We start from the raw sequence: 17,680 nt of genomic DNA, 5'->3' as shown, positions 1-17,680 counted from the left end.
CACGCCCAACCCGGACTCCCCACCCCTTCCCTCGGCATCTCGCTGCCCGCCTCCATCGGGTCGCCGGGGGCCGGCACTGGCCCGTCAGAGGTGTACCTTGCTTCTTCCCAACGCTCAGTCTCATTGTGGGCCCTCTGGTGACTGTCCACTCACGCGACCAACACATCTTCTGTTTGTGGCAGGCCCACCCAGCTTAGGACCCTGCAGAAAGTTCCAGGACTAAGCAGCCCTTTCCCCCAGAGTTTTCTCTGCAGAGGATGATGGGGTGGGTTGGGCGGGAGGCAGCATGTGTGCTGTGGGCTGACCTGGGGTAGCCGGGAGGTCTCAGCCGGAGGTGAGCAGCTGCGCAAGGAAGCCTTCCCTGGGAGCCCGTAAACTTGGATGAACCCTATTATTAGAAACTGCTAGGAGGGCTTGAAGGTAGGAGATTACAAACGGCCCCGAGGCCTCCCAGACAGGAACAGTGAATCACTGTATAAACTGTCCTTGAAGGTAGTGGGGGGCGGGAGTGGGGGGGTGAGGGGAGGAAGTGAATCCAGCTGTGGCTGAAATGCAGTAGAGCTTGAAGGCCAACCAGGGCACTTTGGTTGTGTTCTGGAAGTAGAGGAGAAAGAGCAAAGATTTCTGAGGAGGCCGCAATGAGGCTTGTATTCTCAAATATTTATTGACCACCTACCATATGCGAGACTGTGGTAAGTGCTGATGACACATCAATGAACCAGATGTGTCCCTGCACGGAGTTTGGGTTTGCCTCTAGCTGAGTCATTGCACCCTGGCAGCTAGAGTGATAAGGCCATTGAGACAGCCTTGGTGAGAGAGCACAGCCTGATCCAAGAAGGCTTGAAACTGATGGGATAGGAGAGGCAGACACTGGAGATGTCCCCAAGACAGGTGCACTCTCTCTAGATATATACTTAGCTGTCTATCCGGCTTCCTGCACTCTCGCCTCCCAGCTCCACACACTCACCCACTTGACTGAACTGGGGTGAGGACGAAGTTTTAGCAAAACGAAATCTGTATCTCCGGCAGCTCCTGGAACAGTGCTTTGCATATAGTGACCCAATAACTGCTTGTCAGATTGGATGGTGTAAATGTGGACAGAAAGGGAATTCAGAAGAGACAGTGGTTTGGTGGGATGTATCTTGGTGGAAGTTTAGTCTTAGAGGTTAAGAGGTCAGAGCCAAAGGACAGCTATGATCCAGCCCATTAGTAGCTACCCTTGAAATAGCAGAAGGACTGGAAAGGCTCAAACTTCTCAGTGCTGTTACACTAAGGCCTCCCTGATCTGGCCCCATCTCCCACTTTACCTGTGTCCTTCTCCTGGGCCACCTGCTGTGCTTTACCTTCCCCAAGGATGCCAGCATCTCTCACACACCTCCACCACCCCAAGCCTGGTCCCTGACTCAATACAAGGTATAAACAGGGGCGTCTGGGTGGCTCAGTTGGTTAAGCATCTGACTTTGGCTCAGGTCATGATCTCAAGGTTTGTAAATTTGAGCCCCACATTGGGCTTTGTGCTGACAGCTCAGAGCCTGGAGCCTGCTTTGGGTTCTGTGTCTCCCTGCCCTCTCTCTCAAAAATAAACATTAAAAATTTTAAAAAATATACGAGGTATAAACAGCTCTCCTGAGATAGTAAATCACTCTACCCCTCATCTCCTGGTTCATGAGTTTGAGTCCCGTGTTGGGCTCATGCTTAGGATTCTGTCTCTCCTTCTCCCTAACCCTCACCTGCTTGTGCGCTCTCGCTCGCTCTCTCTCTCGCTCTCTCTCTCTCTCTTGCTCGCTCACTCAAAATAAATAAACTTTACAGGGTGCCTGGGTGGCTCAGCTGGCTAAGTGTCTGACTTTGGCTCAGTTCATGATCTCATGGTTTGTGAGTTTGAGCCCTGGGTCAGGCTCTGTTTGGATTCTGTGTCTCCGCCTCTCTCTACCCCTCCCCAGGTCATGCTTTGTCTCTCTCTGTTTCTCAATAATAAATAAACGTCAAAAAAAATTTTAAGTAAATAAATAAATAAACTGGAAAAAAAAAAAGGAGCACCTGGGTGGCTTGGCCAGTTAATCAGACTTTGGCTCAGGTCATGATCTCATGGTTCATGAGTTTGAGCCCCACATTGGGCTCTCTGCTGTCAGCATGGAGCCCACTTCAGATCTTCTGTCCCCCCACCCCCTGCACCTCCCCTGCTCACACTCTTTCAAAAATAAAATAATAGGGGCGCCTGGGTGGCTCAGTTGGTTGAGCATCCGGCTCCAGCTCAGGTCATGATCTTGCAGTTTGTGGGTTCGAGCCCTGCATCAGACGCTGTGCTGACAGCTAGCTCAGAGCCTGGAGGCTGTCTTCAGATTCTGTGTCTCCCTCTCTCTCTTTGACCCTCCCTTGCTCACACTGTCTTTCTCTCTCAAAAATAAGTAAAACATTAAAAAAATAAATAAAATAAAAGCATTAAAAAAAGAATATACCAATATTGATAACCAATATGTCAATCTTGTATGCAGATTCATGAGCATTTGCGTAACCAATATTTCCTAAATGCTTACTGTGTGCATACACTGTTCTGAGAGCACGACTGGAGGAGTTTTGGATTCGGTGTCTATCAAGAGGTGCATCAGAAACAAACAAAACAGATTATCAGGGATGATGTAACAGTCCCAGAGGTCAAATGCAGTGGAGACAAGGAACAACGACTACCATTTATTCACCTGTGGTAAATGTCCACAGGAAGCCCCCAGTCCATGTTGATGGACTAAGTGAATGAACTCGCACCAAGACTCAGTGGGCTCAGTTCCTGTCCTGGTCATGGGAGAAAGCATCTTCAAATATCTGAGAGAGATCACCTAGCCCCAAGTCCTACAATGGCATTGCCACAGCCCTGGGTTTCCTGCAAAATATCCATGGTCTAGAGGAGAAGACAGATGTCTGGGTTACCAATTATAGTAGCATGTGGCGAGTGTTCTCACAGAGATAAACCCAGAGGGTTATGAAAGCACGAGGAGGGGCCCTTTACCCCAGGGTGGGGGTGAGATCTTGAAGGCTTCACAGAAATGACACCGAAGCTGGGCCTTTCGAAGGCAAGGAAATGCACTGCCGGCAGAGGGAAGCAAGTGTGTGAAGGCAGAGAAGCAGGAGATGTGGTGGGTTTGGGAGCTCCAGATAGTTTGGTGTGGCTCAAGCTCAGAGAGCATAGAGGTAAGGGCAGGAATCGGTTCATATAGAGTCCTGTATGCAGGGTAAGAAGTTTGGATTTCGTTGTGTGTGTGATTTTCAGCCCTGGCTGCACACTATCTATCACCTAGAGAGCTTTTAAAATATCAATGCCTGGGGGCTCCTGGGTGGCTCAGTTGGTTGAGCGTCTGACTTCAGCTCGGGTCACAATCTCGGAGTTCGTGGGTTCGAGCCCCACATCGGGCTCTGTGCTGACAGCCTAGAGCCTGGAGCCTGCTTTGGATTCTGTGTCTCCCTCTCTCTTCAGCCCTCCCCCACTCCTGCTGTCTTTCTCTCAAAATTAAATAAACATTAAAAAAAATTAAAATATCAGTATCTGACTCTCACCTTCTAATGGCTGTTTTTAATGGGAAGAGGCTTGAGCACATTTCTGTGGTGTATGGAAAAAGATCCAGCATCCACATGGAGGGATTAGGCTTTGGCCATCCTCACAGATGGACACGTCAGGGGACTCTCCGGGGACTGGGAGAGAGGGAGGTTGTTTGAGGCCTGCAGAGAAGCTGGGTGGAAGGTTACCAGCATGAGGGGCAGGCTGATAAACTGGAGAAACTGAAGGGGTCCAGGAACTTGGTCTTGATAAGGATGAAGGCCAGGTGGTGGGGAGCGGGTAGGGGAGGAGTACTCAGTGGAGGAGCTACAATTCCCCCTCCTTCAGGCAGCCTTCCTGACTAACTGAAGTGAGGTGCCTTCCCCCGCGCCCCCCCCCCCCGCCCCCGACTCACTCCTCGCTCACTGCTCTCTCAGGGGCCCTTCTCCATCCTCATTCCCCAGAAGATAAACCACTGATGTACTTTCCCCAAGGGTTCAATCTGAACCCTCCTGCCCCACCACTGTGTGGATGCTAACAACTCTGTACCTTGATGATCTGAGGCTTTACATGTTTCAACAGAAAAAAATGCAGAGGAAACAGGGTCAAAGAAGCAGGAATGGCAATGAGGAAGGAACAAATGTGTGTGTGAGTGGGTGGGCCAGCAGGTGGGGCGGCGGGAGGGGGGTGCACAGAGCATGGGGACTCAGGGAGTCCATTAAAGACCATGGGAACTGAGAGTCTATGGGCTAACAGACACCAGCAGTGGCAGGTAGAGATGGAAGCAGTCTCCGGGGATCTGTGACAGACTTCGCCATCCTGTAAAGGACAAAGGGCACTTTCTACACAGTCATCACACAAAGGAGTTGGGGGGAGGGCTGAGTCTGTGAGGGCAGCGGAGTGAAGAGAGGGTGAAGGGTTTGTCAGTTGTCAGTTAATTATTGGGCGTATCCCTGGGCCTTCACCAGCTGGTTACTGTCCTCCGCCTCAGACTTTGACTGAAGGGACCGTGGCTGAAGGGACCGGGACTGTAAAGACATCCAGGTGGCAGAAGGAAGAGGACGCGTGCAAACACCCATCACAAGTGTCAGTCATGTATACACACCGTGGGTGGCATTCAGGGTTCCCGAACAGAACTGAAGACACTCGGGAGGGGGAGAGGGCTGTGATGGAACCTACAGGAAAGGCTCTGGAGGGAGAAAGGGGGAGACTCTGGGTTAGGGGGCAAGCCAGGGCAGGTTAGCAGGATGGAGGAAAGAGAGTTAGCCAGATCTGGAAGGTGTGTGAGAAGGGTCGAACAGGGAAAAGAGACAATGCAGCTTATGATTCAATCCTTTCTCTGGCAGGAATGGGGCCAGCTGCCTTCCATATGCTCTCATGGTTCAGTCATGTAAGGTGACCACTATTATCCCTGCTTCATGGATGAAAATAATAGAATTAGAAAGGGGTGATATAGTCTCCTCAAGACCCCATGGCAAGTAAGGGAGAAGCAACATGGGTGTTCCAGGCTGAGGAAAAAGTGTGGACAAAGGGACGGAAGTAGGAACGTGCAGGACAGTAGAGAATTACTACTACACCTCGTTCTACTTGGCCAAAGAGTATGCTGAATAAAAGGCCTCCATATGCAAGAAGGTTAAAAAGTAGGCTGGCCCCAAATCATGAAGTGGTCTGAATGAAAGTATGAGGAGTTTTGTTTGTATTGGGGTGCTCCTGAACATTTTTAAGAAAGGGGTTGGTATGATCCATTGTTCTTCACAAAGACAAACCTGGAGATGGTAAGATATATAACATCAGGAGGAAAGGAAAGGAAGGGAGGCCAGCTGGGAGAGCAGCCCTGACACACAGGTGTGACACGCACAGGGCCGGACCTCCAGCAAGGGGAGTGAGCAGGGAAAGGAGATAGAGCAGAGAGAGACCCAGAGTTGATAGTAAGATAGTCGCGTAGCATAACTCAGGTGGAGCAGGGTGGAGGAAATGAATGTCTTTGGGGGCATCTGGATTGTGAAGAAGAATGACACACTGCACAATCTTAAACACAGTTCCATAAGTTTAGAAGAATGGATGGAGCTCGAAGCAAAAAAATCCAAAGATTCTCTGAAATCACACAAAGTGGACTGTGGGGGCTCAGACACTTCCCCGCCCCCTTGCGTTCATTTCCTTCAGGGAATCGCTGCCCCATTCCACTGGCCTGTTAATCGTGTTCTCCCCACTGCCCCCAGTCCAGGCTCCTCATGACACAGAATCCCAGCAAGAATAATCAGAGGAGCCCCTTCTGTTGCCAACTGGAGAAACATAGAGACAGACACCCTCGGACATCTGCAGCCATTCACCCTTCAACTTCCCATCCGCGTAACCCACATACAATTGGGGCCCCCTTCCTTGGGTTTTGATTAGCCCAGGTAATTATGATGTGCTGTAATCAAAGCAGTCTAAGAGGCCATGATGCAATAAAAATGAAAGTCCTCAGGAGAGAGTAAGGGAAGAGAAGAGTTTGCATTTGAGTGCTGACTCTGTACCTGAATGGCCTTTTATGCCCTTCTGAGAAGTTTGGGCTTTACCCTGTAGAAAAGCAAGAGCTACTGAAAGGTTTAACTTTAGTTTTAAATATGTTCAGTTGCAGGTACCCTTTTGAGGTCTGTGCTATTATCCCATCTTACAGAGGTGGAAACTGAGGTTCCTGGAAGGGAAGTAACTTGCCTAAGGTCATATGACCGATGTGTTCAGGTCAGGTATAATTTAAGAATGGCCAAGTGTACAGGGAAGGAGGTGGTAAAGACGACAGGAGTAGGGGACACTGGAAGGATGAGTTATTCACTGGCTGATCAAGGGGGCCTGGAGCAGGGAAAAGAGAGGGCAGACAGTCCAAGGAGAAGGCAAGGATGTGTAGGTGTGAGACAGGACTTGACTCCCAGGTCAAGGCATCCGCTGAAGCACTTGCAGCGTCATGGCAAGAACAGTGGAGCTGCTGTGACAAAACAAGGCCACGGGCCTGGTGGGGAGTGTGAAAAGAAGCAAGCACGAGCTCTGGACTGTGATGCCCGGGGGATGACAACGGCAGCCCGGAAGGCCTGAGCACGGACCGAGTAAGTGTGGACAGATGAGGAGGGGACTCATTACACCCGCACAGAGGCCTCTAGGAGGGATGTAGGCCCCACTAGGAACAGCATATAGGCAGACTGTGGACTGAGCCTGCAGCTGGTTTGGACGGGGAAGAGATGCAGTTTAGAAATGAGGACACAGACCATTTCAGGTGAAAGAGCTTGTCTTTTGGTCTCAAATCAAAATGACACACCTTAAGGGACAAAACTGGGCTTTAATGGGAAAATATCAGTGTCAAAGAGGCGGGAGAAAGAAAATTCACAAAAGTAAATTCAAAACTGACTAACCACACCAGGTAAACCAATGTAAAAAATGTTCCAGGGGAGAGAAGATGTGCACACAGGACCTCTCAGGAGGCGGAGCTCCTGAGGGCAGGCATGAAGAGAGCACAGACAAGTGCAGAGGAGGGAGAAGTTATGTCCTCACAAAGGGACTCATGAATCACTGATTTAAGCAGCAATTACAGACATTAGAGTTCTAGATACTACCCTGAGGACAGTGAATATTTATTGCACTTCTATTGTCAGGCACTATTCTGGGCACTTTATACATATTAACCTATTTAAACATCACAGCAACTCTACAACACAGCCATTAAGAGTATCATCCCTGCGAATAGGGAAGCTGAGGCTCAGAGAGGTAAATTAACTTGCCCAAGGCCACACAGCTAGTAAGTGGCACAGCTAAGATTAGAATCCAGGTGGTCTACACCTGTTTTTTATTTTTTTTTAATGTTTATTTATTTATTTAGAGAAAGAGACTCCAAGTCGGGGAGAGGCAGAGAGTGGGGGAAAGAAAATCCCAAGCAGCTTCCACGCCATCAGCACAGGGTCCGACATGGGGCCAGAGCCCATGAATCGTGAGATCATGACCAGAGCCAAAATCAAGAGTTGGATGCTTAACTGAGTCACCAAGGCACCCCTAAACCTGCTCTTTTAACCAAAATGCTACATTATACTATCTCTCCACAGTCAACTAAATAATTGTGATACGAGCAGCAACTAGCCTTTATAGATAGCGTTCATGATGGGTCAGATGCTACAGTGCGCCAGCCACACACACTTCATGCCAAAGATCACACAGCTCTCAGGGAGAAGAACTGGAATCCAAATGCTGACAGTTCAGTCTGCCTGAACTTGGGGGTCAATAAAGAGCATGAAAGAAAAGGTGACTGACCTTACTAAGTTGGGAGTGGCGCTGATGTGCACACACTGGGTTGTCAGGAAGCTTCACAGAGGAGTGGCTCACAGGCTGAATGTTGAAAGATGATTGGGTATTCATCAGACAGAATGATGGGGCAAAGTGTCACTTGCAGAGGGAATGGTGGAGATGAAGGAATGGAGGTCAGGAAGAGTTTGTTACTTTCAGGAAATCTCCAGTAGCTCGTATGGCTTGGGAATAGAGTGGGTGACAGGACACGATAGAAAGTAAGTCAGGAGAAGCAGTCAGGGGGCTAGACCACATAGAATCTTACTTGTTTTTCCAGGAAATTTGAGCTGCTTTTTCAAACTTTTCCAAGGAAGTAAATGTAATAACAACAACAACAACCAAAAAAAAAAAAAAAAAAAAAGGAAAAGAAAAAGAAAACGAAAGAAAGAAAGAAAATAATATCCCAGGAAATCTGGTAGCTTACTCTGAATCCCTTCAGAGTAGGAATTCTTTGAAGTCTATTTTCTCTTAACACTGCATACATGGTAATTTTGTGTCACCCGTTGAAATTACCTCCCGAGAAAAGGAGTGTTCCAGGATGATTTGACCCTGGTACTTTTGGTATGCCTTGGCACGCAGCTCCACCAACCTGCAAGCTATACGGACTCGAGTTTGAGAAACACAAGGAGGGACCTATCAAAAGAATTTTCATCAAAGGGAGCAATGTGATCAGATCAGCAGTTCACCTGGAAGCCATATCCAAGATGGGTTGGAGTGGGAGACAGGGAAGCTGAACAACACTTTTGGGGAAAGGGGCCTAAATTGCAGGGCAGGATGAACAGATAGTGGGGAGCCAGAATGGACAGGATTTGGCACCTGATTGGGTCATGGGGGAACTGGGACACAGAGAAGGGTTTAAGATGGCTTCCAGAGACTTGGCTTAGGTCACACCTAGGAAATAGGGGAGAAAAAAAAAAAGGCTCAGAGGGAAGGATGACTGGACCGGAAAGCGCAGCATGTGAGGTACCTGTGGATCCTGAGGCAGAGAGCTGTGAGCTGAAAATAAAGCTTAATTTGAGTTAAATACAGAAAAAGTAGTGGTCACAGACAGCAGGTAGAACAGAAAGCAGGCAGAGGGACGGAAGGCCAAAAGGAATGGTCAGAGAGATCAGGTGGGGAGAAAGAGATGAATGGTCAGCGCTGTCGAACACCATGGAGATGAAGTAAGATGAACATTGAAAATTATTCTGGGAGCACCTGGGTGGCTAAGTCAGTTAAGCGTCCAGCTTCGGCTCAGGTCACGATCTCACGGTTCGTGGGCTTGAGCCCCGCATCAGGCTCTGTGCAAGTGACAGAGGGAGCTTCAGGAATAGTTTGAAGGGGAGGGGGTTGGTGAGGGATTTGGGGCTGAGCTAGGAAAATTTCAGCTGACCTTATATAACATAGTCATGCAATGTGGAAAACAAACACAATGTATGGGGACAGGACAGGTAGGCTTGGGAATCATCTCCAGAGACTTTAAAGCTAGGAAGGATCCCTGGGATCAGCCAGGGGAGAAAAACTGACACCCAGGGAAGTCAGGTGCCTTGTAATACACTAGGGGAAGCTGCCATGTCAAATGGTAGGTGGCACTTGAGAGCATGTGAACTCATGCAGAGACCATTACAGAGATCCAGCTCTGCCTCGATGACTCACAGGAGTTCAGGAACAAGAGAGAAGTTAAGGGGGAAAAGAGAGGAAGAGAAGGGAAATGTCCGATGGGACACACACACACTGAAGGCAGGGGTACCATGGGCCCCATCAGATGGGCTGGAGAGGGTACCTTCTGTTTCAACTAGAAAGCCCCATTTGCAGAGCAGATCAAGCCTCCATAGGTCGGCATGATGAACTCTCAGGGCTGATCTGAAAAGGGACCACAGTCCCTGGCCCATTGTTAAACTGGACCAGATGGAAGAAAATGTACATCCCTTAACCATTTCTCTGGATAGTAATCAGGATTTGACCCAGGGTGGGCGTTTGGAAGGATTCAGCCTCCGTCCTGCCTGGTGCTGGGATCAGCTCACACGGCCCCTGTGTCTGCAGGGCACAGAGAATACATTGTCCCTAAGGAGGATTATTCTGTACAAGAAGCTCAGACAAAGGGAGAGGTTGTTCCCAGCTGCCCGGGGGAGGTGAGAATAGAGTGGGGAAAAGGGCCCAGCCTTGCACTAGAGCATTCCTGCAGAGTTCAGCTTCGTCCCTGCCAACGGGACAGGAGGCATGTAACACAGCTCCTCCAGCTCGGTCCTAAAGCCGCAACCCATTACAGAGCTGGAAGGAGCAGTTTCACAAGAAGGGTTCAAGGTTAGGTAAAGTTAGCTAGGTAGAGCAGCTGTGGACACTGAAAGAGGAAGAGAATACGATGACTGGAGCAATGAGTAAAAGGGAGGTTCCACAAAGACAGGATGCCAGCCACAAGGCAGACCTGGAGAGGGAGCAGTCCTAGGCAATGGCTGTTGCGCCGGCATGGATTAAGTAAGCTTCTGGCTTAAGCAGGGTGAACTCTGTGCTACAGTAAGAGCTCATTGTTTCACAGCTGCTTCTTTCTACATCCTAGGCATAAACCTGGGACACAATGGCCTAAAGTCATTCTCCAGGGGCTCCAGGAGTTGGGAGAAAACAGTTCCCAGGCAAAACAGAGCAGTAAGAAACAGGAATACCACCGGGGGTGGAGGTGGGGGCAAGAGAGCCATCTTTTACAAATCCTAAATCTGAACAAGCAAGCAGGTAGCATCCTCTTCTTCAAAGGGAATTCCATGCTTACTCCCTCTGGAGGGAAGGAGTGTGTGAGTAGAGAGAGAGAGACACTGTTCACTGAAGGGCTTACTGGGTTGTCTGAATTCCAAAGTTGGCGACGCTATGCAGGTTTGTGTACTTCATAGGATCTGGGAGTGTGCGGGGGCTGGAATGAGAACATGTGTTTCCAAAGTAAGGAATATAGAAATGTGAGTGCCTTCGGAGTAAGGAATGTGTGCTGAAGGTCACAAGATGTAGGTGAGGTCCTGCATGTGTTCCTGTTGGGGCAGGAGGATATTTCCACTCTGGGAGGACAAGGAACCCATTTCAAATTTATGGGACAACAAAGAAACCTGGGGTCGGTACCTCTCAATAAAAGGAAGTCTTCTGGTGGAGTTAAGGACAGCAGTCACCAAAAGATGACGCGGGGCTTTGAGAGAAGTACAACTTGAACTCTATCCAATATCACAGTTAGCTCTGAGACTTCCATTGGAAGGGAAAAGGTAAAGGTTAAGATCAGAAACACCTGAGTGGGCTGACAGAGCACTGAAGGCAGTATTGTTGAAGTAGAGGAAAGGTCTGGCATTGCCTTAGAGCTGATAATAGGACTCTGTGCTGTTGCGTGCTATGATTAGTGAGCTGCATGGACACCATTTCTTATTCTAATGGGATAGGAATGGATGTGACATCGGGGACCACTTTCCCAGTACTTTGCTGCCACAGCCTGGCAGAACTCTGCCCGGCACCAAACAAATGCCCAAGAACTGGCATGTGACAGCAAGACAACAGAAAAAAGGCAGCTGGATGGTATGAGCAGGCCCTCCTCATACCTCTCAGAATATTTTTAGATCAAAGCTAATCAAAGCTAAGAAAATGTTTTAGAGAGACCAAATTATAAATGCCTTGCATCACCTTGGAGAGTCTCTGACATAGAGTCTCTGATCCCTATACAGATCTCTTATAAATCGCCATCAGCTAATCCTGACACAATGGCCATCAATTTCAATAACTTTATTCAGGGAAACCCTCTGGTCTTCTACGGACTCAAAACCTGCCCATGCCCGCAAAGGAGCCCCTGAAGCTGCAAACCCAATTCAGTCTGCTCTTCAGCTTTATAAAAACAGGCAAAGGTCCTGGTGGCTCTTCTCACTCACCAGGAACCTGGCCCATATTGGATCATGGTTTCAGTGAACTGGAGGAAAGCCAAGCTGTCAGGAGTCCTGGAAGTAGGCACTATCATGAGGACAATGAAACCCTGATGAGCCATGGTGTGAAGTGTAATTCCCCTCTCCCTCCAAAATTGGAAAACCTTTCAAATGTATGGGGTAGGGCAGAGGTCAGGGGACTTTGTAACTAGTGCCTGGGGAAGAGCTGCACTGGCTTCTCAGAGGAGAGGAGGTGAGCAGTCCCACGCTTCAGCAGAGCTGCAGAGGGACCGTCAGAGCCGGCTCAGAAGACTCGGTGCCTGCAGGTCGGAGACACGGCCGGGATGGAAGCTGGGCCGGGAAGCTTACAGAGCTGGTGTGCCTCTAAGGACATACAAAGGTTGGGACAGTTTCTGGCAGCACAAAGTCAGCACAGGCTTTCAAACAGAACAGAGCAGTCCATGACCTTGTGTCTGTTGGCTCACCACTGACACGAAGCAGTATCACATCACCCTAAGTTCTGGATCGAGGACGGAGGAGGGCAGTGGGGAGAAACTATCATTTACTGGGGCGCCTGGGTGGCTCAGTCACTTACGCGTCCGATTCTTGATTTTTGGCTCAGGTCATGACCTCATGGTTTGTAGGTTTGAGCCCCGTGTTGGGCTCCATGTTAACTGTGTGGAACCTGCTTGGGATTCTCCCTCTCTGCTCCTCCCTTGCTTGCTCTTTGTCTTTCTCTCTCTTTTAAAATAAACTTTAAAAAACTATCACTTATTAAATACCCATTATTTCATACACTGCACTAAGTGTTTTACATTCATTTTCTCATTTTAATCCTCACAACAACCCTATGAGGTAGGTATCATCGCCATTTACAAATAAGAAACAGGCTCAGAAAAAATTTGGTCACTTGCCCAAGGTCACACACAGTCAGTCAGTGGTAGAGCCAGGATTTATCTGGTGCCGAAAGCCCCTGTTCTCTTTATTGGACACATCTGGTTAAGCTTCAGGAAAAAGGCAATTTCACCGCCCAACTCTGCAAAGGGCACCTGGGAGTGGGGACTGCCGGCCACACTCACCGCTGGTACGGATGCATTGAGGCTGACTTGATGTTGGTTTTTATTCCACTTGGCATTTTTCCTAAAAGGAACACAAAGAAAAGATACCTGAAGCACGGTAAGACTTCCCTGATAAATCAGACAGGGGGTCTCTCGAGTTCCCTTCTGTCACCACTCACTCTTCTCAGAACCTCTGCAGCCGTGGGTTGCAAAGATCAGAGGTGTGGTTCTGGAGCAGCCCTCTCCCTGAAGGTGTCCGCGAGGAAAGGGCTGATAGCAGGAGGGGTCAGAACACACCCCACCAGTCTCCTGCTCAGCTACCCCCAGAAAAGACAGGCAGACCCCATTTAATGGCACAGGTTGAAGAATGTCTCTTATTGCAACTGTCCCTTTTCTTAGACAGCTTTGAAAGAAAACGCCTCTTCCAGTTCAAGTCTGAACTCCTCCACACTGCTCTTGTAACTATTAACTGGAGGCGGGAGAAACAAGACACAGAAAAGAGTACCTGGAGCTTGCATATCTGTTAATTCCCAGTGCACCTCCCAGATGGTCTCAACTGAGGCTTGACCATTGCTTTCTCTAAGAAAAGACCCTGACAGCACACATAAAACCGAGTAAATGGGACAGAAAAGTATTTGGGACAGAACTTTTGTAATGGGGGTGGGGTGGGCAGTGGGGAGTATAGTTTCTGCTGCTCAAAGTTCTTCCTTTCTCTGGTGCCTGCTACAGAGTCTCCAATGAGATTTTTACTCCTGAAAATTGTTTTCTGGGTCACAGTTAAGAAAAGGAGGAAATCTCCAGCTCTGGGATTCTGAGGGCCCAGACCATCCAGCTTACTCCTACTCCCCTGCTCAAGGCCTGTTGGCACGTCATCCCCTGTCCACCGTACCTGTTTGACCGGCTTGGGCCATCTGCACCCCACTGAGCATTGGCTGCTGCTGGCTCGGAGCTCCTGCCATCTGCACCTGCTGTAATCCTGAGGCTCCTGTGAGGATTGTCCCAGCCCCTGGCTGGCCTGGCTGCCCAGGACCACTGCTGCCTGAAGGTCTCCAGTTAGACAGCCCCTTCCCAAAGGCCACGGCTGCTACTAAGGCACTGGTGTCTGCAGGGTTAAAGGTCTGCTTGTTCGGTCGGAGACCTGAAGAAAAGATTAAGTGAGGAGCCTGAGGTACGCCTCTGACCCTGGACTGAACCTAGCAGGAGGAAGACCAGTATGGGCACCAGGGCCTGAGCAGCATCCACACTCAATGGCAGCCCCGAGAAAGAGCCAAAAAGCCCCCACAACTATCTCAGAGCTCTCCCTTCTCACTCTGCCCATGTCCTCCACCTGCTCCAGGGCACTCTAACCACAAGAAGCTAACAGAATGGAGCATACGCTTTCTTAAGCAGTTCATTCTTATGCCCTCACCTCACCACTACCCAAACCACCACTCCCATCCCAGTGATCCCATTCCTCTTTCCCTTCTCTATTTGGACACCAGCCCCTCCATACCTCCGCTCTCTGATTCCCGCTCCTCTTTGCTGATTTTCTCCAGGAGGTTTGAGCACATTTTATTCAAACTCTGGATCTGCTTCTGTAACACACATACACTTGTATAAAGATCAGGCCATTGATAGGAAATGATTACAGTGAAGTTCTTTCCTTGTGCTCTTCCAGGGGTAACTTATGGGTAAACCGTGCATCCCTCCCAGACACACATGGTAAATCCTAGCTTTTCGTGATGGGGTTCAGGGAGCTGGGGGACAGAGGGCAAGGACTCAGGCCAACCTGAGCTACATCAGCACCAATGCGGGCAGCATCTGTTGTGAGTTGCTTCTCTTGCTCTTCAACTTCAGGGTCGGGTTTGGTTCTCAGATGGTCAGGGACCACCTCATGGCTGAAAACAGGCACTCGTCCTTCAGTCTGCCGCTGTAACACACAGATTTTACTGCTCTGCCTATGCAATTCACAAAGAGTCAGTCTGGCCTGATATACAGTTACTTCCGTAGGCAAACAGTACATTTTCAGGGAAAATTCAGCCTGACACTTATGATAACTAGCTTCCTAGGACCCTAGTCTGCTTACTCCTAGATTCATTTCTGTTTCCTCACACCTGTGTCTACCAGACCCAAGGGCAAGTTTCTCTTTGCTACATTTTAGCAAAAGACAAATGGATGGAATCATAACTAACACATCTCTTGCTCAAGATAGGTGTTGGAAAAGAAAAGTCTTTGCCTTGGTGACATAAGCCTCAGGTTTATTTGGCAGTATTGGGGAGTAGCTCCCCAACTCCAGAGGGACAAAAAGGCCTCCAAAAGGCAGCCCTTGCTTTCTACTGCCACACACTACTTCACGTTTGGAACTTCTGACATAACCAAGCAACAATTGCGCTCTAAGTCATCATCTAAGAATTTCATTTCCCATGTTGTACCCTTCTCCTCTTACCATGAGATCCTCATCTCTGTCTGGGGACAACACCAGAGGGATGATGACCTGGTTACGGAACAGTGGTGTCTTTTCGTGCTTCAAGACCTTGTTCAAAGTATTCAACTGTCCGGAGAGTAAGGCAAAGCTGTCCAGAACAGAGGGCCTGGTGGTGATAGGAAAGGTTCAGAATGTTCATGTTCTCAGTCAAGCTCAAAGGGGTCCTTCAGACTAGGAACACCCAGGCTGACTCCAAAAAGACTCACTGCACTACAGCTGTACTGGGCCGGCACCAGACAGGCTCCTAGGGATTGTGGGGTTAGGAAAGAGGGACATACATTCAGTTTCTAACACAGATGGAGAAATAAGGCCGTTTTTTACCTAACGAGGGTGAGGGCCAATGGCAAAATAAGAACCATGGCTATAGTGATCACTAAAAACTCAGAAGCTGGGTAAAAGCCTCCCTTCTGGCCTGAAAACAGGATCCACACTTCCATAGTAAGTTGGACCTAAAAGACTCTGCAGCATCTATGGTAAGACCCAGGATGAACACTGCATTCTTACGATAGTGGGACAACCCCCTGAGGGAGTACCTCCTCCCAGAGATGCCAAAGAGTGAGAATCAAAAGCTTAGAAAGACCCTGGGTTGGGAAACTACACATTTCTCTACTTCCTTGCCATAGAGGCCTTGGGCCAAACTTCACTTGTTAAATGTTGGGAAACCTAGCTCTTACCAAATCAAAAGATGTTTGCAAGGTGATAAACTGTGATATCACTGGAGATATCCTGTCCACCAGAAGGCCTAGCCCCCCCAACCCATGGAGCCGTCCTTGGCTTGCCCTGGCAACCCTTACCAGGTCAGCCGGTCATACTCGTTCTCCAACTTGTAAATGAAACTCCCCAGTGAGTTCTTCAGATCAGCCACTTGACTCAGCAGTGCATCTAATGAGGCCTCAAGCTGCTTCTCCTCCCTCTGCACCAATAGGAACGGAATGGTTACCCAGATGATGTGTGAGGATGACACATACAGAGGAAGGCTGAAGAGCCAGGATGACAGTGTGCAACTAGTCGAGAAACACAGGCTCTCACTGGCACACGAGAGCCACGTCTTCTACCTTTGGTATTGGGGTTACAGACAGCATTGACCCTTAGATGTTTCAATCCATTCACCTGATTTCAATTCCTCCTTTCTCTCATCATCTTCTCATTCACGTCTGGCTTTTCTCTGTTGTGTTAGATACACTCCATACTCTTACTGAGAAATCTGCACCAGACCTAATCCCTGGGCTTTTGTGCACCTCTGCAGCACACGTACTCCAGCTTCTCCTGAACTAGAACCGGCCCTGTGAGCGTGGCAGTCTTGCCAAAGACACGATCCCTGGGAAACCTACCCACACAGGGAGGTTTCCCTGAATACCAGGCTTGTATCACCACCGCCCCCCATTCCCACCCCCCATTCTTCATTTGTCCTCAGCATTTGATGTTTTCAAGCTGCTTCTTACTGAATTAGTTGGCACTCAGTTTTTTGCCAATGCCAATATTTCTGTATCCCTTTCACAAGCTCAGTCAACTGAAAAACATTTACTGACAGCTGACCAGGTGCAAGAAAGTAAGTGGCAAGTGAAAAACAAACACACAAACAAACAAACAAAAATGCATATGCTCCTGAGCACCAGACAAACAATTTAAAATGCTGGGGTGTCTGCAAAGCGTTTTCCTCCCCATCTGTGGTCTCCAGTTTTGCTTCATTTCTTCATCCTTAAAAACTAACCGGCTCTGGCTGGGAAGAAAGATGCAAAAACTGTCTTGCAAACTCGCCAACGTGCCTAACAGGAGCCTGGATCCTGGGTTCCACGGAACCACAATCTCAGCAATTCCAGATCCTTTACTACGTCTGCAATCCAACAGTGTCCACCCAATGGCCTAGGCCAGAGCCTGAACCAACACGCCTTCCTTTGAGCCATCTTCCTTGGATTGCATTTCTTTTTTTTTTTAATTAATTAATTTATATTTTTGATACAGAGAGAGAAGGATACACAGAACCGGAAGCAGGCTCCAGGATCCGAGCTAGCCCTCCGCACAGAGCATGATGCGGGGCTCGAACCCACGAACGTGAGATCTGACCTGAGCCGAAGTTGGAGGCTTAACCGACTGAGCCACCCAGGCGTCCCTGGATTGCATTTCAACTTTGCTACATTACGGCTTGATCCTTTGTGCACCCCAGCAAGGCCTCGAGGCTTCTTTCCACACACTCGGCCGGTCGGGCCCCGCCCCCACCTCTATAGGAGGTCGCGTACCCCATCCCGCGGGCCCTTCCTCGTCAACTGCGGGCTCTAACCCCTCTTCTCAGCCCCAACTCCTCACCCTTCCCTCGGCCAGCCCACTCATTGGTCCCGCTACCCGAAACCAGCTAGCGGTCAGTAGTCTCAACGCCGCTCTCACCTGCATTGCGGCGTCAGTGGCAGAGGCAACGACTTCCCCTTCCGGCTTCCTAGTCCGAGAGCCACGCTGAGAGGACTTC

General features: G+C 49.2%; 1 protein-coding gene across 6 annotated transcripts; it reads right to left on the bottom strand.

Annotated features, from left to right (window-relative positions):
* Positions 1-134: 134 nt before the first annotated feature.
* Positions 135-17,677, bottom strand: MED8 (mediator complex subunit 8). 6 transcript variants are annotated; one of them, XM_029947138.1, is made up of 8 exons: positions 17,524-17,576; positions 16,014-16,132; positions 15,181-15,325; positions 14,524-14,664; positions 14,248-14,329; positions 13,645-13,893; positions 12,777-12,837; positions 135-201 (listed from the first exon to the last, which is right to left on the bottom strand). In XM_029947138.1, the coding sequence occupies exons 1-8, from the start codon at positions 17,545-17,547 to the stop codon at positions 150-152; spliced, it is 873 nt and encodes a 290-aa protein (XP_029802998.1). In that variant the 5' UTR covers positions 17,548-17,576; the 3' UTR covers positions 135-149. The 6 variants fall into 6 exon arrangements, with proteins under 6 accessions (XP_029802998.1, XP_029802996.1, XP_029802997.1 ...); XM_029947136.1 differs by lacking the exon at positions 135-201 and adding an exon at positions 414-594 and having other exon boundaries at positions 17,524-17,581; XM_029947137.1 differs by lacking the exons at positions 135-201; positions 17,524-17,576 and adding exons at positions 6,823-8,019; positions 17,602-17,677.
* Between the last annotated feature and the right edge of the window lie 3 nt (positions 17,678-17,680).

Source organism: Suricata suricatta, chromosome 8 (genome assembly GCF_006229205.1).
Source record: "Suricata suricatta isolate VVHF042 chromosome 8, meerkat_22Aug2017_6uvM2_HiC, whole genome shotgun sequence".
Lineage (NCBI taxonomy): Eukaryota > Metazoa > Chordata > Mammalia > Carnivora > Herpestidae > Suricata > Suricata suricatta.
Note: the sequence above shows the minus strand (reverse complement) of the source record. Positions and strands in the feature narration are given on the sequence as shown.

Bases quoted from the DNA above. Each gene is read 5' to 3' on its own strand.
- MED8 (XM_029947135.1), bottom strand. From the start codon at position 17,547: ATGAGTGGGCTGGCCGAGGGAAGG. The intron at 14,665-15,180 runs GTAAGAGGAGAA...TGTGTGTTACAG, and splicing joins ACAGAGATGAGGATCTCATG to CGGCAGACTGAAGGACGAGT. The intron at 14,330-14,523 runs GTTGGCCTGAGT...TGTGTGTTACAG, and splicing joins TTGGTGCTGATGTAGCTCAG to AAGCAGATCCAGAGTTTGAA.